We start from the raw sequence: 21426 nt of genomic DNA on the forward strand, positions 1-21426 counted from the left end.
ACCATAAGGGTTTTGATCTTTATCTGAAAAGCAATGGGAAGAAGGCTTGAAGGATTGTAAACAAGGGGGAGACCTGCCAGTGAACATCCCGGCTGCTGTGTGCAGATGAGCCATCAGGAGCTCTATTCACAATCTCCCCTCTCCCATTTTACACAGCTCAAATGCCTCAGCCTTGCTCATTTCACAGCTAAACCTTGCGAGTTATAATTTATATGATTTGATGTGCCTTGTAAACTGTAATTTTTAGAGTTGGATATGGCTGTTATTTAAACTCTGCTGAGAAAGGGGCTCAATTCTTCCAGAATGAAGAAACACCAAGCCAGTGGTTGTTGGATTTTCCATATGTTTAAGAGTGGTTGTTAAACATGAGCTCCTAGACATTCTGACCCAGTGGGTTTGGGGTAAGACCCAGGAATCTTCACATTTATATGCTCCCCAGGTTCAGGTGGGGGGAGTGGAGTCCCCTGGAGTTGGTTCCAGGACCACACTTTGAGAACCCCACCATCAGTGCTCCCTCCCTCTCCCTTCTTGATCAGCAGTGCATCTTCCCTTCTGATGTTCTGGGAGCTCCTGCTTGTGTGTGTGTGTGTGTGTGTGTGTGTGTGTGTGTGTGTGTATTATTTCAATAAACTTTGTTTTGAGGAAAAGAGAAGCAAAGTTTAAACAATGAAGGGCTGACTGACCCTACCCCCTCCCCAGGGACTCCCCCAGTCCCACCCTGGGGAGGTTCCAGGATCCCTAGAAGACTGAGCTCTAGGACAGCCCAAGTCAGCACAGGGCTGCAGCTGGGAGGGTGGAGATGGAGGAGAAAAAGAAACAGACATGACAGGGAGATGAAATGCTGGTGTCCGCACCTCCACCCTCGGTGGTCAGTGTCCTGCCAGCCGGCTCCTTTCTCATGGGTGGAGCCATCTCTCCAGCCTGTGTCAGCCCTTCTCGTGTGGGATCTGAGGGTCGTGAAGCCAGACTGATCTCACACACACACACCGGATCCCACACAGCCAGGTGACTCTCGTCGCCTTTCCTGGCTGCTGCCAGTTCTGGGCTGCCTCTCAGAAAAGAACCAGAGCCTACATAATAATCTTGTTTATTATTATTAAACAAGGCTGCTGGGATTGTCCTAGTATTTGCATCATTTCAGGGACACGCAGGTATGTCTGCTCTGTCAAAGGACACATACAGCTGTAACTCTGATGGGCATGGCCAAATTGCCCACCAGAGGTTCCCGGATGTGGTGTCCTGCCAGCAGTGGACGCCCATCTCCCACTCCCTCCCCAGCCTAGGGTGTTGTCCACCCATTGGATCTTCACTGATCTACGGGGTGAAGTATGGTACCTGTGTCATCTTAACTCACATTTCTCTTATTCTAAGTGAACACCTACATTTTGAGACATAAGGTGACAGGAGGACTCTCTGTGGGGAAATCCACGGAATGAAACAGGCCTGGGAGGGTGCACTTGCTGGCTCCCTATCTGCATCCCGCTTGTCCTCAGCCTGGGTCGTGCTCCCGTCCCACCCCCTCCCTCACCCCCACCTCACCCCTGGCTCCTCCCCAAGTGCTCCTCGCTCTGGGGGTTCACCTATTTGGTCTTGCCAGTCCTCAGGGAATTTTGTGTCCCCTGTTTGGGAACTGGAGGCTGATTTCATTGGTCAGTTCCCACCACAGCAATTGATGGGCCTAGTTTCTCACCGGCAGATGGAGGGCTTCCAAGAGGAAAAAGTTCAGAGGAAAGGGCTAGATCGTGATCTCATTTTTCTCATTTTTTTATTGTGGTAAGATATGCATAACATAAAATTTACCATCTTAACCACTTTTATTAAGTGTACAGTTCAGTGGCATTAAATATATTCACATTGTTGTGCAACCGTCACTCCCATCCATCTCCAGAACTCTTTGAATCTTGCAGAACTGAAACTGCACCCATGAAACAACAACTCCCCATGCCCCCCCATCCCAGCCCCGGCAACCACCGTTCTGCTTTCTGTCTCTATGACCTTGACTACTCTGGGTATCTCATGTAAGTAGAATCATAACAGTATTTGTGTTTTTGTGACTGGCTTCTTTCACCGAGTATAATGTCCTTAAGGTTCATCCATGCTGTAGTATGTGTCCAAATTTCCTTCCTTTTTAAGGCTGAATAATATTCCATTGTGTGGATTCACCACATTTTGTTTATTCATTCATCTACCGATGGACACTTGGGTTGTTTCCACCTTTTGGCTGTTGCAAACAACGCTATGAACGTGGGTGTATAAATATCTCTTCAAGCCCCTGCTTTCAGTTCTTTGGGATGTATACCCAAAAGCAGACTTGCTGGATCATATGACAATTTTATTTTTAATTGTTTGAGGAACCGCCATGCTGTCTTCCATAGTGGCTGCACCAATTTACATTCTCACAACAGTGCACAAGGGTTCCCCTTTCCCTGCGTCCTCACCAACACTTATTTCCTTTTTTTTTTTTTATAGTAGCTATTCCGATGGATGAGATGAAAGAAAGATCATAATCTTTTGAACAGCATACGTAATACAAACAGCTACAGCATACATTTATGGACTACTTACTGTATTTCACATGGCTTTATACATCATCTATGTATGTTCTGTATATATTTATAGAATTATGTTCTGTGTATATTTATAGAATTATATCCTCAAAACAAATCCTGTGCAGGTGAGAACTACTATTATCGTTATTATCCTCATTTGAAGACATGGAAATGGGACTCAGAAAGGTTAAGGAACTGGCCCAGATCACACAGCTAGTCGGGGGAGGTGGGGCTGAGTTTCAGACTGAGCTGACTCAAGCTTCTAAAAAAAGAAGCTTCACTTTTCGAGTGTAAATTTAGCTTTGGGAACATCTACTATCTAAATTGGAAATTCTCAGTAAGTTAACTGAGATAACAAGATTATTGACTAAGCTAGGGAAATTCCACCCTGTGGAATCCAGAATGGGGGTTGTCAGTGAAATGTGAGATGAAAGGTCTCGTGATCCTCATTCATGCAACAGACTGAGGTGGCGCCAACTAGGGGGCGATTTGGGTAAAGAGGAGACGTTGACCTGGTGCTTTCCCAGGAAGAGGAGCATTGGGGCTGTTAAGTGGGGGCCCAGCCAGAACCACCACTCATCTCTCCAATCCAGCCGGAGTAAGTTCTCTGCTTATAAGGGCTGGTGGGATTCGATTAGTCCCACCTGGATAACCCAGGATAGTCTCCCTCTTTTTTTTTAATTTTTTTTTTTTTTTTTTTTTTTTTTTTTGGCTGTGTTTGGTCTTCGTTGCTGAGCACAGGCTTCCTCTAGTTGTGGCAAGCAGGGGCTAATCTTTGTTGCGGTGCACGGGCTTCTCATTGCAGTGGCTTCTCTTGTTGCGGAGCACGGGCTCCAGGCGTGCGGGCTCAGTAGTTGTGGCTCGTGGGCTCTGGAGCGCAGGCTCGGCAGTTGTGGCTCACGGGCTTAGCTGCTCCGCGGCATGTGGGATGTTCCCGGAGCAGGGCTCGAACCCGTGTCCCCTGCATTGGCAGGCGGATTCTCAACCACTGCGCCACCAGGGAAGCCCCCGGTCTCCCTCTTTTAAGAGCACTGGTTAGTAACCTTGACATCTGCACAGTCCCTTTTGCCACCTAATGGAGCATATACCCAGGTTCTGGGGGTCAGGGCATGGGCATTTTTGGGAGACCGTTCTGCCCACCACATTAATACTACCGCCTGACTGGACCATTGCTGTGGGACTGGTTTGAGAGCTTTCTGGAAGAATCAGTAGGATCAATGCCACAGGCCGTGGAGAAAGATGGCTGGATGAGCTGGAAGGTGATAATACCATTACCAAGAGGGGAGGAAGCAGGATTGGCTGAGTGAGCGCCTCAATATCCAGGGAGCAGCCAGGCAGTTTGGGGCCTGGAGATGAACCAGGGGTTGGAAATACACGTCCGTGGATCGAGGGGGTGGTACAGCGGCCCCAGCCCACGGACAGAGGGAGGAGGAAATGGACATCTGAGGGGAGAGGAGCCCGGCGTGGAGACCTGGAAGCAGTCAGAGAGGTGAGGGAGCCAGAGAGCTGTTGCCAGGCTGGGGGTATTAATAACAGAGACAGCTTGCTTTGTGCCAGGCACTGTTCTAGGCACTTTCGAGTGTATTAACTCATTTCATCCTTAGGAGGTTAGTGTTGTTTGCCCCACTTCACAGATGAGGGCGGTGAGGCACAGATAGGCTGAGTATCCTGCCTGAGGTCACAGAGGGAGGCTGGGGCACTGGGAACCACCCTCGGGCAGTCTGATTTCAGGACCAGCCTCTCCTGAGGCCTTGCCGGTCCGCAGGGCTCTCCCGGGGAGACCGGGGAGGAAGGATCCAGCTGATGGGGAAGCAGAGAAACTTCCTCTTTCCTTCCACGCCCAGACTCATCGTCTCACCAGCGCCTGGCCATTTCCTCATATCCTTATTCTTTTGTTGAAAACCCCATTTTTTTATTACTTCTGCACTACATCCCTTTCCTGAGGCAGTGGGGGGATGGGCCTGGGGGATGGGATAGCCAAGAACCAAAAGGTTAAAAGAAATAGATAAAACACACACACACACACACACACACACACACACACACACGAGTTAATTTCAAAAATGTTATGCCACTCCTTTGAACATTTCACCAAGCAGTACCTTTTGTCAATCCTACAAAGCCCAGCTTATCAAACTCATTTTTGCTGCTCAGGGAGCAACCAAACAGAAGCAAAGAACCATGCCCCAGGCTGCACAGCTGGAAGATAGCAGAGGTGGGACTTGAACTCAAGGCTTTCTAACTCCAGAGCCCATCCTCTTGCTCATAATAGAGACCATTTCGCATTTGCCATATGTTCTCTTCTAAGTGCTTTTTTATGTATTATATCATTTATACGTCACCAGTAACTTATAAGACTGTCCTTTTGTTACCTTACAGATGAGGAAACTGAGGTATCACTTGCCCAAGGTCACCCTGCTAGGAAGTAGGAGAGCTGGACTCGAGCCCAGGCCACCCGCCTCGAAAGCCAGTCTAATAACCACCACATTGTCCTGCTTCCCCAACCCCTGAACCATCAGGCCACGTGCCTCTCTCTGACAACTGTGTCAAATGTCACAGGGAGGCTGAGAGCCCGAGGAGGCCCCCGAGGGCAATGGCAGTGGGTTGAGAACCCATCGGGAAAGGAAAGGAACGCTCTTGAAGCCATTTGACAATAAAGGAAAGGAAGGGGGAAGGGGAGGTGTTTCTAGGCCGGGGGGATGGTAAGCACGTTCACAGGTTAGACGGAAGTTACACTGTCAAGATGAGGATGCAAAAGAGGAGATCGCTGAGGAGAGGGACCAGACCAGGCTGGGATGAAGGCAGGACCACCCTGAGGCCCTTGGCAGCTAAGAGAAGCCTTGAAGGTCCCATCCAAGAGCTTCTCCATGCCTGGGAAGTCCAGGTCCTGGCAGGGAGCTGAAGGCACATTCACAGGGGTGTGGAGTGATGGAGGGGAGTTTCATGAAGGGACTCCATAGGGAGTGGGCAGGGCTCAGAGAAACCACAAAGGATAGTGCACGGCCCAGAGCTAGCATGAGTGAGGACTGTTCCCACCCCCAGAGCTGAGGGGTGAGGGGCAGGGGCATTTCCTGGGACCCGGAGACCCCGAGGGCTGGGTAGAGTCCTCTGAGGGAAGCTGTGTGGTCCCACAGAAAGGAAGCCAGGGGAGTAAGTACCCCAACCTCTCTCCTCCCTGCTCTGATCTCTAACCCCCTATTGGCCAAACCCAACCGGAAACCAGAGGCAAGGAGCCCATCAGCCCATGGATGCAGCTGCGCAGGTGGGCCTGCTGGGCAGGGGGCGCAGTGGAAGGGGATGGCGGAGCATCGAGAGAAGCAGATGGAGAAGGCCCGGCGGGTGCGGGAGGTGGACACCTAGGAGGCTGTTATCAAAGTAGAATGAAAAGCCTGAGACCAGGGACCTGCGGGCTGGGGGGCCCAAAGGGCGCTGGGCCAGCCTCAGGACAGAAGTGTGAGGGTGGCAGGAGGGTTTGGGGGCCGGGATGGACTTGAAGGAGTTGGTGAGCTTGAGCAGGGCCCGGGCTGGGTGAGTGTAGGGCATTACCCACAGGGAGGGGAGGGGGAGCAAAGGCTATGTGACTCAAGGAGAGGACGAGAGAGAGGATAAGGAAGGCCGGGATCGGGAGGTTATGGTCTGAGATGGGGCTTCCCAGTTCCAGGTGATGCAAGGTTGAAACCTAGCTCCAGAGGACGGTTCCGGGGACACGCTGAACCTCAGCGACAACGTCAGCGAACCTCAGGGCAACGTCATAACTCAGTCAGCTTCCGGAGGAGGCTTCCTCAAAGCACAGGAGTCATCAGAGCAGATGGTCATTGTTAATAGATGTTTAAACATCTCAATATTTTATGGACTCACTATATACTTTTTCAAGATATTTAAAATGCGGGAGCCTTTAAAAAATGCACTTGTTTTCTATATTAGGTTCTGCCTGTCTCCTCTCTCATTATTAAATCACTCTCTACTCTGAAAATCACAGGGTACAAATCAAAGGTACAGGTTTAGGAATTAGACTTGGGTTCAAACCCTGACATTGCCCTGTGCCAGCATCTTGATGTTGACTGAGTCACTTCATCTTAGCCATTTTTTAAATCGTGGTAAAATACATATAAATTTTACCGTCTTAACCACTTTTAAGTGTACAGATCAGTAGTTGTAAGTTATTCACGTTGTTGTGCAACCAGTCTCAGAATTTTTCATCTTGCAAAACTGAAACTGTACCCATTAAACAACAACTCCCCGTTTCCGCCTTCCCCAGCCCCTGGCAACCCCCATTCTATTTTGTTTCTATGAGCTTGACTACTCTATGTACCTCACATAAGTGCAATCATACAAAATTTGCCTTTTTGTGACACTTATTTCACATAATGTCCTCACGGTTCATCCATGTTGTAGCATGCGTCAGAATTTCCTTCCTCCTACACTGAATAATATTCCACTGTATGGATGGACCACATTTTGCTTATCCAATCATCAGTCAGTGGGCACTTGGGTGGCTTCCACCTTTTGGCAATTGTGAATAATGCTACTATAAACATGAGTGTACAAATATCTCTTTAAGTTCCTGCTTTCAATTCTTTGGGGTATATACCCGGAAGTGGACTTGCTGGATCTTATGATAATTTTATTCTAAATTTTTTGAGAAGCCGCTATACTGTTTTTCATATCAGCTGCACCATTTTACATTCTCAGCAGTGCATAAGTGTTCCACTTTCTCTACATCCTTGCCAACACTTGTTATTTTCTGTTGCTGTTTGTTTGTTTTTGATAGTAGCCATCCTAATGGGTATGAGGTGGTATCTCACTGTGGTTTTGATTTGCATTTCCCTAATGACTAGTAATGTTCAGCATCTTTTTGTATGCTCGTTGGACATTTGTATATCTTCTTTGGAGAAATGTCTATTCCAGTTTTTTGCCCATGTTTGATCAGGTTATTTGGGGGGTTTTCTGTTGTTGTTGTTGAGTTATAGTTCTCTATATATTCTTCATATTAACCCTTTTTCAGATTTGTGATTTGCAACTATTTTCTCCCATTCTCTAGATGGCCTTTCACCCTGTTTATTGTGTCCTTTGATTCACAGAAGTTTTAAGTTTTGATATAGTTGAATTTATCTATTTTTACTTTTGTTGCCTATGCTTTTGGTATCATATCCGAAAAAGCATTGCCAAATCCAATGTCATAAAGCTTTCCGCCTGCGTTTTCCTCTAAGTTTTATAGTTTTAGACTACATTTAAGTCTTTGATCCACTTTGAGTTAATTTTTGTATATGGTGTAAGGTAAGAGTTCAACTTAACTCTTTTGCAGTTTTTCCCAGCATCATTTGTTGAAAATACTGTTCTTTCCCCATTGAATAATCTTGGCACCCTTGTCAAAAATCATTTGACCATATATGCAAAGTTTTATTTCTGTGCTCTCTATTCTATTCTATCGGTCTATGTGCCTGGCCTTATGTCAGTATCACACTGTTTTGATTACTGTACCTTTGTATGCAGTAAGTTTTGAAGTCAGGAAGTGTGAGACCTCCAGCTTTGCTTTTCTTTTTCAAGATTATTTTGGCTATTTGGGGTCCACTGAGATTCCATATGAATTTTAGGGTGGATTTTTCTATTTCTGCAAAAACTGCTATTGGGACTTTGATAGGGATTGCATTGAATCTGTAGATCCTTCTGGGTAGTAATGACATCTTAACAATATTAAGTCTTCTAACCCATGAATACAGGGTGTCTTTCCATTTATTTGTGTCTTTAATTTCTTTCAGCAGCACTTTGTAGTTTTCAGTGTACACATCTTTTACCACCTTGGTTAAATTTATCCCAAAATACGTTATTCTTTTTGATGCTATTGTAAATGAAATTATTTTCTTAACTTCCTTTTCAGATTGTTCATTGTGAGCATATAGAAACACAACTGATATTTGTGTGTTGATTTTGTATCCTACGGCTTTGCTACTGAACTTTGTTTATTAGTTCTAAGAGGGTTGTGGTTTTTCATGGACTCTTTAGGATTTTGTAAATGTAAGATCACGTTGTCTGTGAACAGAGATGATTTTACTTCTTCCTTTCCAATCTGGATGCCTTTATTTCTTTTTCTTTCCTAATTGCTCTGGCTAGGACTTCCAGTACTTTGTTGAATAGAAGTGGCAAAAGCAGGTATCCTTATCTTATTCTTGATCTTAGAGGAAAAGCTTTCAGTCTTTCACCTTTTGAGTATGATGCTACCTGTGGGCTTTTCATATTTGACCTTTATTATGTTGAGGTAATTTCCTTCTATTCCCTGTTTGTTGAGTGCTTTTATCATGAAAGAGTGTTGCATTTTGTCAAATGCTTTTTGTACATCAATTGAGATGATCATTTTTTTCCTTCTTTCTGTTAATGTGATGTATTACATGGATTGATTTTCATATGTTGAACCATCAAGTCTGCATTCCAAGAATAAATCCCACTTGGTCATAGTGTATGATCCTTTTAATGTGCTGTTGAATTCAGTTTCCTCATATTTTGTTGAGGATTGTCATATCAGTGTTCATAAGAGATATTGGTCCGTAGTTTTCTTGTAGTGTCTTTGTCTGGGTCTGGTATCAAGGTAATGCTGTCCTCTCACTTCACCTTTTGAGTCTCAGCTTCTTCATCTCTAAGATGGAGATAATAATAGAACCCCTGTTTAGGGCTGTCATGCAGATTAAATGAAAGAATGCACACAAAATGCTTCAGCAGGGCCCAGTTCACAGGAAGCCCTCAAAATTATGTTAGATGATGATGAGGATAATAATAATAATAATAATAATAAACAAATAACAGTTCATCGCATAGTTGGACAGCTCAGTAGGATGGAGCTTATACAGTCAGTCCGTATTAGCAGCAGGGCGTCTGTCCAGTAGTAGCATTTAGCAATTTTCCAAGTAAAGGGAGCGAGTGATATTATAGGGCAGAACTAGGAAGCTCTCTCCTGGCCTAACATGTGGTAGAGGCTCACCCAATTTTGTGGAGTCATTTAAAACTTCCTGCTTGCTTTGATTTCTTAATAATGGCTTGACAGTTTTTGAGGAACTGAAAGTAGTGAAGCCTGGGAAGAGAAAATCAAAATGTAACACACAGAATTTCCCTCATTCATGGGTTATCAAAGGTTCAAAGGACACAAAGATCAATGGGAATGGTAATGGAGATGATGTGGGTGACATTTTCCAAAGAACTAATGTGTTTCAATTTTTTTTAATACTTTATTTTTTGAACAGTTTTAGGTTTACAGGAAATTGAGCAGATAATACAGAGAGTTCCCATATATCCACCCCTCCAATACACACAGTTTCCCCTATTATTAACATCTTGCACTAGTGTGATACATTTGTTACAACTGATGAACCAATATTGATATGCTATTATTAACTAAGTCCATAGTTTATATTAGGGTTCACTCTTTGCGTTGTACGTTCTTTCGTTTTGACAAATGTATAGTGACAAGTATCCACCATTACAGTATCATAAAAAATATTTTCACTGCCCTAAAATCCCCTGTGCTTCTATTCATCCTGAGCCCCAGAGCCCCTGTGTCCCTGGCAAGCACTGATCTTTCACTCTCCTTATAGTTTTACTTTTTCCAGAATTTCATACAGTTGGAATCATACAGTATGTAACCTTTTCAGACTAGGTTCTTTCACTAAGCAATATGCATTTAAGATTCCTCATGTCTTTTTGTTATTTGATAACTCATTTATTTTTATCACTAATATTTCATTGTATGGATGTACCACAATTTGTTTATCCATTTACCTTTTAAAGGACATCTTGGTTGCTTCCAGTTTTTGGCAATTATGAATAAAGACGCTGTAAGCATGTATCCAAAATAAATGAGTCTTCATGGATATAGAGAACAGACTGTGGTTGCCAAGGGGGAGGGGGTTGGGGGAGAGATGGAGTGGGAGGTTGAGGTTAGCAGATGTAAGGTGTTACATATAGAATGGATAAACAACAAGGTCCTACTGTATAGCACAGGGAACTATATTCAATATCCTATGATAAACCATAATGGAAAAGAATATTTTAAAAAGAATGTATATATATATGTATAACTGAATCACTTTGCTGTACAGCAGAAATTAACACAACATTGTAAATCAACTATACTTCAATAAAATAAATAAATAAACAAAATAAATGAGTCTTAAAAGTCAACAATAAGAAACCAAACAACCCAACTTAAAAACGGGCAAAAGAGCTGAAGAGACACCTCACCAAAGAAGATCTACAGATGTCAAATAAGCACATGAAAAGATGTTAAACATATATCATTAAGGAATTTCAAATAAACATGAAATATCTCTTCATTTAGACTACTTTGATTTCTTTCATCAACATTTTGTAGTTTTCTTCATATGCCTCTTCATATAGCTAAGTATTCTGTTAGATTTATTCCTAAGTACTTCTTTTTTTTTTTTTTTTTTGGTGCTAATGTAAATGGTGTTGTGTTTTTAATTTCAAATTCCACTTGTTCATTGTTGGTATATAGGAAAGCAATTGACTTTTTCATATTAATCATGTACCCTGCAACCTGGCTATAATTGCTCATTAGTTCCAGGAGGGCTTTTTGTCAGTTCTTTGGGATTTTCTGCATAGACAATCATACCATCTGCAAAATGGGCAAAAGATCTGAACAAACACCTCACCAAAGAAGATTTTTTTTCCTTCCCAATCTATATATCTTTTATTCTCTTTTCTTGCCTTGTTGCATTAGCTAGGACATACAGTACAATGTTGAAAATGAGTGGTGAAAGGGGACATCTTCGCCTTATTCCTGGTCTTAATTGGAAAGTTTCTAGTTTCTCACCATTAAATATGATGTTAGCTTTAGGGTTTTTATAGATGTACTTTATCGGGTTGAGGAAGTTCCCCTCCATCCCTAATTTGCCAAGAGTTGTTGTGGTGGTTTGTTGGTTTGTTACTTTATCATGGATGGGTGTTAAATTTTGTCAAATGCTCTTTTTGCATCTACTGATATGACAATGCGATTTCTCTTCTCTACGCTGTTGACGTGATGGATTACATTAATTGATTTCCAAATGTTGAACCAGCCTTGCATACCTGGAATAAATCCCACGTAACTGTGGTGTATAACTCTTTTTTTACATTACTGGATTCAATTTGCTAATATTTTGTTGAGGATTTTGCATCTATGTTCATGAGAGGTATTGGTCTGCAATTTTCCTGTTTTATAATATCTTTATCTGGTTTTGCTATTAGAATAAGTTTGGCCTCACAGAATGAGCTGGGAAGTGTTCCCTCTTCTTCTATTTTCTGGAAGAGATTATAGAGAACTGGTATCATTTTTTCCTTAATGTTTGATAGAATCTACCAGTGAACCCATCCAGGCCTGGTGCTTTCCATTTTGGAAGGTTATTCATTATTGATTCAAATTCTTTACTAGATATGAGTCTATTCAGAGTATTTATTTCTCCTTGTGTGAGTTTCAGTAGATTATGTCATTCAAGGAACTGGTCCACTTCATTAAGTTATAAAATCTGTGGGCATAGAATTATTCATAATATTCCTTTATTATCCCTTCAATGTCCATGCGATCAGTAGTGATGCCATCGCTTTCGTTTCTGATTTTAGTAATTTGTATCTTCTCTCTTTTTTTCTTGGTTATCCTGCTAGAGGTTTGTCAATTTTATTGATCTTTACAAAAAAAAAAAAAAATACAGCTCTTTATTTTGCTGACTTTTCTCTATTGTTTTCCTGCTTTTTATTTCATTCATTGCTTCTTTTCTTCTGCTTGTGGTAGGCTTATTTTGCTCTTCTTTCTCTAGTTTCATAAGGTGGAAGCTTAGATCTTCTTTTCAAATGTGTGCCTTCAATGCCATAGATTTCCCTCCAAGCACTGCTTTCACTGCATCTTGCAAATTTTCATAGGTTGTATTTTCATTTTCATTTAGCTCAAGATAAATTTTTATTTCCCATGAGACTTCCTCCTTGACCCATCTGTTATCTAGAAGTGTGTTGTTTAATCTCCAAATATTTGGGGATTTTCCAGCTGTCTTTCTGGTATTGGTTTCTAGCTTAACTCCATTGTGGTCTGAAAACATACTTTGCATAATTTCTATTCTTTTAAATTTGCTGAGGTATATTTCGTGGCCTGGAATGTGGTCTGCTTGGTGAATGTTCCATGTGAGCTTGAGAAGGACGTGTGTGTTGTTGTTGTGGGATGAAGTGGTGTGGTTGCCAGTTAGATCCAGGCAACGATAGTGCTGTTCAGTTCAACTTCATTCTTCCTAATTTTCTGCCTGGTGGATCCGCCCATTACTGACAGAGGGCTGTTGAGGTCTCCAGCTACCACGATGGACTCATCTGCTTCTCCTTGCAGTTCTATCAGTTTTTGCCTCCCATATGTTGATGCTCTATTGTTGGGCACATACAATGAAGGATTGTTATGTCTTCTCGGAGAATCGACCCCTTTATCACTATGTATCGCCTCTCTTTATCCCTGATAACTTTCCTTCCTCTGAAGTTGGCTCTGCCTGAAATTAATATAGCTACTCCTGCTTTCTTCTTGTGTTTCAGTATTTTAAGCGCCAGAGTGTTTGGTAGGAATTTGCAAAGTGGGTAAGGGCACAGTCATTTGAATCAGGCAAACCTGGGAACAAGCCAAGCGAGTCAAACTGGCTGACCGTGGGCACACTTAATCATTCTATGCCTCAGTTTCCTCACCTAAAAAATAAGTAACTATCGGACCTACTGTACAGCACAGGGAACTATATTCAATATCTTGTAATAACCTGTAACGGAAAAGAATCTGAGAAAGAATAGATATTATATATATGTATAACTGAATCACTTTGCTGTACACCTGAAACTAACACATTGTAAATCAATTATACTTCAATAAAAAATTAAAAATTTTTTTAAATGAGGAAGTATCCCTTTGAATTATTGTGAAGATGAAATGGGATAATGCAATAAAGCACTTAGCAAATTTTCTGGCATTTGTGTAATTACACATAATGTGTAATTAATATATTCTACTAATATATGCAGTTATATTATTATCTATTCATATAATATAAGCTATTATATTATTAATATAAGCTATTGGTTATAATTACATCGTGGGACGTTAGTAGAGATTTCTAAGTCCAAGTACTCTCTATGAAAGTTGGATGAGGCACTCTGAGAAGAGTAACGTAGAAAATAATTGCAAAGTCTCAGGCTGGAGTGGATGGCTCATGGCAGTGTCCTGAAAAGACAGAAGACTTCACACGTGCCCTGCAGCCCATAGTCCCGGGCGCCGGGGCCAGGGGGAACGTGATATTTCCTCCTTGGTGCCGAGTTTTGCTCATTCTTCTTATTAAAGTGGTTACACAGGAGGCTTCTGACCCCACTGACAATTCACTGTCTGGGGTCTCTCTCTTTTGGGGGAAATGTGGTCACACCAGGGCCCCTATTGAAAAATAGATCATCTTTGGTTAGATAAATCCTGATTAGCTTTTAAGAAGCAACAGTAATAATTAATCACATGGGAAAAACCTTCATTGTACACCAAGGCTTTTAAAAGGTAGTTATAAAACTGTGTTGTGTGGTGTGAGCTCAATTGTGTTTAACTTTTTAAAAAGATTGTAAGCATAGAAAAAAGTCTGGAAGGATGTGAACCACCGTGTTCACAATGCCTGCCTCTGGGGGACGGGAGTCTAAGTGATTTTAATGTCTTCTTTGTGTTTTTCTCTAGTTCTCATTTTCTGCATTATTACAAAAAACATGTTATTTTAAAAATGAATGGAACAAACAAATGAAAACAACAATTATTACAAAACCTCCCCTTAACTTTAACACTTGCGGTAAATGGACAGTTGTCACTTGCCAACTGACCTTTCTGGTTTGTGTTGGGCCATTTCTGCTGTCTTGCCATTCGGGACAACCAAAAGGATACTTGCATGGGATCAGAGAACTATAATGTGGCCAATTCCTGGCCAATTCCCCCCGAGTTCCCTCTTGCCTCTGTGTTGCCTGACTCCCTACCCAAAAACTGGGCATCTATTCTGGGTCTGCTGTCAGGGTCTGGTGACCCTCCACTCACTAGCTGTGTGGCCTTAGGCAAGTGACTTAACCTCTCTGACCCTCAGCATCCTCCTTTTAAAATGAGGATTGCAGTGACCATCCAGCCAGATGAAGTGGTTAGCACATTGGGGCACCCAGTGTCAGTGGCACTAGTAAATATTAGGGCCCCCCTTGTTATTCCTGTTTTCCTGGCTCTGACTGTCCCCCTTCTCCATTTCAGTCTGCAGACATCGACAACCATCACGCGCTCATTGAATATAATGAGGCCGAGAGCAGCTTTGTTCTCCAGGACTTCAATTCCCGCAACGGCACGTTCGTCAACGAGTGCCACATTCAGAACGTGGCTGTGAAGCTCTTACCCGGAGACATCCTGAGGTTTGGGTCCGGAGGGCCGACCTACGAACTGGTCATCGAAAACCCAGCCTCGGTGAGTCCAGGCCGCTGCGGGGTGGGGGTGGGGGTGCAGAGGTGCCGTGTTGTGTCACCTTCCGTGCAGCCTAGGGCTCAGATGCGGCCACAGGTGGAGTTGGTCTGGAGCGCGTCACTCAGCTTTCACGCTGCACGCACAGTGGCAGCCACAAGACCCGATTCTGCGATTCTGCGAAGTTCAGACCCATCGCGTGGGTGCCGGGGGAGAGCGAGTCCTCGCGCCCTCTTCTGGGCATTTCTTGGAATTACATGCAAGAGTTGCCTAGCGACCAGCCCAGAACGAGAGCATTTTCCTGAAAAGTGAAGCTTGGCGAGGGGAGGTGGAAAACAGGTGTGTGCTTTGGAAGATGCAGAGATGGATGCTTCCTTTTTAGGCAGATCAGTGCTCTGCAACTTCCTAGCGCTGCGACCTCGGCCAGGGTTCTTTGCGTGCCTGGGTCTGGGTCTTCTCAGCGGTGCAGGGCGTTGAGATAGTATCTGTGTGTAAAAAGTCAAAGTCTCTGGCGGGAGTAGACGCTCAAGGCCTGCCAGCTGTTATCACACCCGGATCAGAAATGTTCCCGGGATCAGGACCTAAAGTGTGGCCCCAGGTTAAGCGGAACGTAACCCAAAACTCGCCCAGCAAAGCTCAGTCACAAGAAGTATCTGGTTCAGTACGGAGGAAGGATGGGGGCTGGTTAGCAAACAGGCCTGGGTCAGAACCCCAGCTCTGCCACTGGCCCACTCGGTGTGCTCTTGCACAAGCCATTGGACCCCTCGGAACCTCGGTTTCCTCATCTACAAAATGGGGCCAACGACAGCAATGACCTTGCAGGCTTATCTCGAGGGCTAAATGAGATGGTTATAATTGTAAAACTCCCAGAATAGTGCCCGTTCGTGGTGAGCACACAATTAATACCTGTCATGTGTGTCCCAGAGAGACGGTGTGTTAACCTCACTGCCCAGCACCAAGAGCGCTGCATGGACTGAGACCTCCTTTCTGGGACGAGGCTGGGTATAAATAAATAAAGTTTAGAGAGTCTAGACAGAATCCTGGGGTGTGGGTCCCCTAGGCAGCCCTAAATACTCACTCAGAGAAGATCAGCGGCGTCCCTCAGGCTGCAGGGCCCGCCCGTGACGCCGCATCCATCACATTTGGCTTTGAAAATCTGGGGCAGTTTTCTCCTGCTGCTGCTCAGCCCCCTTTTCCTCCTTGGACCAACATTAAAGTGTGCTCACTTGTGGGATGCACTGGGGTCCACTGGCCGCCCTGAGGAGGGGCTCCTGACCCAGAAGGTGTTGACCTGATCAGGGATTCTCAGCATGGGTTCTAAGGATCCCCCTCATCAGAACCAAGTGGGAAGCAGACCAACGGTGCAGATCTGGGCTTCACCCCAGGCCTGAGGACTCATACTTAGGATTCCCAGATGAAATGCAGGACACCCAGTTAAATCTGAATTTCAGGTAAGCACCAAATAATTTTTATGTACAGGTGTGGCCCAAATATTGCAAGGAACCACGTATGCTAAAAAAATCATTTGGTGTTTATCTGAAATTCAGATTTAACTGACACCCTATAGTTTATTATATATTTATTTATTCATTTATTTATTTATGCGAAATCTGGCAACCGTACACATCCTCCCTGGGAGTGGGGCCTGGGAGTATGCATTCTCACAAGCTCCCTGATGATTCTGATGCACCTCCAATAGTAGGGAAACCCAAATTTAGAATCATTTGTATGGAACACTTACAGAATTTTTTAGGGATCAAAGAAAAGGGGATTTCAAACTCCCAAGCCTGAAAATCCAAGTTCGTGAAGTTTGATTCAATGTGCCCCAACATGTCTGATTACAAGAATTTTTCAGGAATGGTCAGTAAAATTACAGGTTCCCAGGCCCCCTCGCTGGGAAATTCTGACTTTGTGGCTTGCCCATGGGGGGAAGAAGACGGGGAGCAGCAAACAATATCTGCATTTTTTTCTTTTTTTTTTCATACAAAGATATTTATTGAAATATTATTTATAGGGGCATAAAATTTGAAACCTAAATTTCCCTCAAGAGGGGGGCATTGTTTAATAAATTATAAGGAGCTCGTTTATATATGGAATACTGTTCTGCCTTTTTAAAAACACAGCTTTATTGAGATATAATTGACATGCAGTAAACGGCACATGTTTAAAGTCTGTAAGTGGATGGGCTTTGACATATGTGTACACCTGTGAAACCATCGCCACAATCAAGACAGTGAACAGATCCTTCCTCCTCCAAAGTTTCCTCCGGATCACAGCATGTGTTTGTTTGCTTGCTTACTCTTAACAGCTTCACTGAAGTACAACTTACATAACAGAAACTTCACCCATTTTAAGTGTCCAATTCAATCAATTTTAATACATTTATGGAGTTGTGCAGCTATCACCACAACCTGCTTTCAGAACATTTTCATCCATTTCTATCACCCCAAACCTCGGAGAAACCCTGGAGGTACTTCATTTTGGGGTTTGTTTTTAACTTTTAATTTTCAAAATTGTGGTAAAATACACATAAGATTTACCATCTTAACCATGTTTAAGTGTACAGTTCAGTGACATTAAATATATTCACACTGTTGTGCAACCATCACCCCCATTCATCTCCAGAACTTTGTTCGTCTTCCCAAACTGAAACTCTATGCCCATCAAATAAAACCCCCCTGCTTCCTTCCTCCCCTCCCACCATGCTTTCTGTGTCTGTGAATTTGACTATTCTAGGTGCCTCACATAAATGGAATCTTACATTGTTTGTCCTTTTGTGACCATCTTATTTCACTTAGTATGATGTCCTCATGGTTCATTCCAGCTGAATAATATTTCATTGTATGGATTCACCACATTTTGTTTATCCGTGCATCCATCCATGGCCACTTGGGTTGCTTCCACCTTTTGGCCATTTTGGGTAAGTTGGGTGTACAAATATGGAATGGGGACTTTATTTTACAAGGTGCTTCTTATATAATTGTGGGAAACAGTGATGACGACCTCTAACCTTGAGTAGATAAGACGGAAGAAGATGCTTTGTAAGAAGAGAAACCAGGAGAACAGCAGGAGGAATCACTGACATGAACAGCACCGTGCTAAGCAATTCACATGCTTTCCCTTATTTCATGCTCGCAGCAACCTATGAGGTGGGTTCTCCCATGATCCCCATTTTACAGACAAGGAATCCGAAACTCAGAGAGGTTAAGTAATTTCCCCAGGGCCACACAGCTAGTCAGTGCAAATTAAACACTATCCCCACTTGAGGAAAAAGGAGGGGAGAAAACCACTTAGTCTGATGCTAGCTGGAGCAGGTAGCCTTGACTGGTTTTCACACAGAGCAAAGCATACTCTCACGGTCACTCGAATATACACGGATTTTTTTCAATTCTTATTTCTACATGCACTTGCACCTTGCTTCATTCCTCAGGTGACTGCGGGCAGCTGCACAAGTGTTCCCCTGGCCTGTGCCCAGGGCACTTTGCAGGACTCTCCCCAGCCCCATCTTCTCAAAAGTGCTCTCTGCCGGGGCGTCCGCAGCTTGAGAAGCTTCCATCCATGACGCTCTTATTCATGGAGGGGTCCTTTGCAGGGCCCGCGTGAGGGCAGCCTGTGGACTGACTGACACGTTCCTACAAATTCCACTTCCTGATGACCCCAACCTGCTGGCTGTTTAGAAGAAGAGAAAGAAAGAGGGGAAAAAGGGAGAGGTATTGAAGAGCATCTCTCATCAAATATTTTGAAGCCCAGTTTTTCTAAGAAATTCGTGGCCGTCTTGCTTCCAGCATGTTCTTGTTTCCAATTGATTTTGGGGTCCCTGGTGAGGGCGCTGTGTTTCCTCCTTGGGTGGAGTTTCCACGGAGGACTGCCCTGATATCATACAGATTAAGTATGATCAGAACTGTTCTTCTCCTGACAAAGAGTTCCCAAATGAAAACATCTATTTCAGGTTTTGTGGTGACCATAACCAATAGAGGAGGGTGTGACAGCATTTTATTGGGGGAGGGGGGTGAGGTGGCGGGCGGTTAGGAATCCAGATGTGTTCGCAGATGTCACAGTGGTTAGAGCACGTGCCCTGAGGTCAGGCTGACTCCAGTGCAGTCCCAGCCCTGCTCTTGTACTGGCTTTTATACTGGACGTGCACAAATCATCTACCTCTCAGAGCCTCGGTCCCCACTCCTGTAATAATAGTTCCTACCACCTTGAGTGACCGTGGTATTAAGTGGGCAAAGTACGTAAGTCGCTTAGTCCAGCGTCTGGCACCTAATAAGCACGTGATAACCCTCAGCTTTAGAGTCAAGCAAACCAGCATGGAGCAGCCAAGATGCCTCCTTTGTAAGTGTTCTTTTGGACAGGGAAACCTCCCAAGACCTGCCCCCACTAGCAGATAAATACATTTGCAGATAAATTACCCATAGAATAACATACAAGATGGAAAAGTATAAAGAAAAACTCTTGTTTGACAAAGTACCCTGGCAACCAGGATGTGCCCAGGACCATACTTTGTAAATCATAGCTCTCTCATCAAAGTATTACCTAGGGCTGCCATATTGCACAACTCCAGGGTCACCATTCACAACGTAGTCCATGTGGATGGCGCCCACTGGAGCTGTGCAGGACGTAACCCGCAGGGCCGTTTGCAATGCCCTGAAGCAACCGTTGATTAATACCATAGAGTCTTGGTACCAGGCGTGGGAAATTGAAGTCATAAAGTCAGGTGTGCCTGCCGTATTGTGGGTTTTGTTTGTTGTTGCCTTTATTCGTGCTTTCTGAGCTCTGGGAAAGGAGGTGTAGAAACAAGCTGTGCTAGTCACAGTGGCGCCGTTCTTACAAGGCAGCTGAGTAAGGAAACCCACGTCACCCATATGTATAAATCATGTCTTTCTCTGTTCTGAAATACGGCAAAACTGATGGAAATGGCCAGAATGAAAAAGGAAGCCAGGCGCCACAAATGACGTGCCGAGTTGTTCCATGAGGGGGTTGACAGCTCCTTGGCAGCAGCCCCCAGCCCCATGATTGCCTGTGTCTGGCCTTCCCTGTAGCCTGCTCTGCCCAGTTACCAGTCCAACCAGACTCTCCCACGTGGCTCCTGGATACTGTCTTCTGTCCCTGCAATGTCATGACCTCCTATCTTGCGAGAAGAGCGCCCTCCGTCGGCCAGTATTCCTTGCTGCTTTAATGGGGAAGCTCTGCAGAACACAATCGAGAAAGCAAGGGCTTTGGAGTTTGATGGACCCAAGTTGAAATGCCAGCTGCAACTGACTTTACCTTTCTGAGCTTCAATTTCCAATTTCTGCCAAGGAGCTACTCATTAATCCCAGGTCCCCTTTCCCCCTTCAGTTTTTTTATAGAGATCCCTGGGACCACCCCTATCATGGCGTAAACTGAGGCCCAGAGAGTTTCAGCGACTTCCCCAAGGTTAGGCATCAGTCATATAGATCCAGAGCCAGGATTAAAAGGGAGTCCCTTGGAGGCTTTTCCTAATAGCACGAAGCATCATGGGGCCGTGAGAGCCCAGGCAGGTCCTTCACCGCCCAGCGGTTAAGGAAGGTCTTGCAATTCCCAGTCCAACCTACAGTTTCACACGCTGACAGGGGATGATTCATTATGTGGGTAAAAACGAAAGCCACTGATAATAGAAGAAAATGCATTTTCAGTTATCTGGCTTCCTTGCTTGTTTGGCTCCACTAACTTTTTTTTTGACTGCACCAACGCAGGATCTTAGTTCCCCAACCGGGGATCAAACCTGCGCCCCCTGCATTGGAAGCGTGGAGTCTTAACCACTGGACGGCCAGGGAAGTCCCTGGCTCCACTAACTTTTTTTTTTAAATTATTTTATTTATTATTTTTGGCTGCATTGGGTCTTCGTTGCTGCGCCCGGGCTTTCTCTAGTTGCGGTGAGCGGGGGCTACTCTTCGTTGCAGTGCGCGGGCTTCTCATTGCGGTGGCTTCTCTTGTTGCAGAGCATGGGCTCTAGAGCACAGGCTCAGTAGTTGTGGCCCACGGGCTTAGTTGCTCCGCGGCATGTGGGATCTTCCCGGACCAGGGCTGGAATCCCTGTCCCCTGCATCGGCAGGCGGGTTCTTAACCACTGCGCCACCAGGGAAGTCCATCCACTAACTTTTTACCAGGGATATTGCTGCCGTTCCTGGACAAATTCAGTTGCCCCCTTTCTTCTTCTTTTTTGATGATGATGATAATACCTGATGGCTAATGTTCTATGCTCATTTATTATGGACCAGGAAGTGTTCCAAGCATTTCATGTGCACTATCTCACCCACTTCGCACAGACTAAGAAATGGCTGTTATTATCCCTATTTTTTACAGACAAGGCACAAAAATAACACATTCATCAGGGTCACAGTGAAGGAGCAGAGCAGGGAGCTGGGCCGGATTCTGTGTCATGCCAACTCC

At 44.3% G+C, this 21426-nt stretch overlaps 1 protein-coding gene across 6 annotated transcripts in view; it reads left to right on the forward strand.

Annotated features, from left to right (window-relative positions):
• Positions 1-21426, forward strand: part of FHAD1 (forkhead associated phosphopeptide binding domain 1) — a 150152-nt gene that overhangs the window by 10828 nt on the left and 117898 nt on the right. For all 6 annotated transcript variants that reach the window (XR_011073460.1, XM_068538936.1, XM_068538940.1 and 3 more), the window contains exon 3: positions 14812-15018. Coding sequence is in view for 5 of the 6 variants with exons in the window: in XM_068538936.1 (XP_068395037.1) it covers positions 14812-15018 (207 nt within the window). In the remaining variant the exon portion in view is untranslated. The remainder of the gene's footprint in view (positions 1-14811; positions 15019-21426) is intronic.

The sequence above is a fragment of the Eschrichtius robustus genome, chromosome 3 (assembly GCF_028021215.1).
Source record: "Eschrichtius robustus isolate mEscRob2 chromosome 3, mEscRob2.pri, whole genome shotgun sequence".
In the NCBI taxonomy this organism is placed as follows: domain Eukaryota; kingdom Metazoa; phylum Chordata; class Mammalia; order Artiodactyla; family Eschrichtiidae; genus Eschrichtius; species Eschrichtius robustus.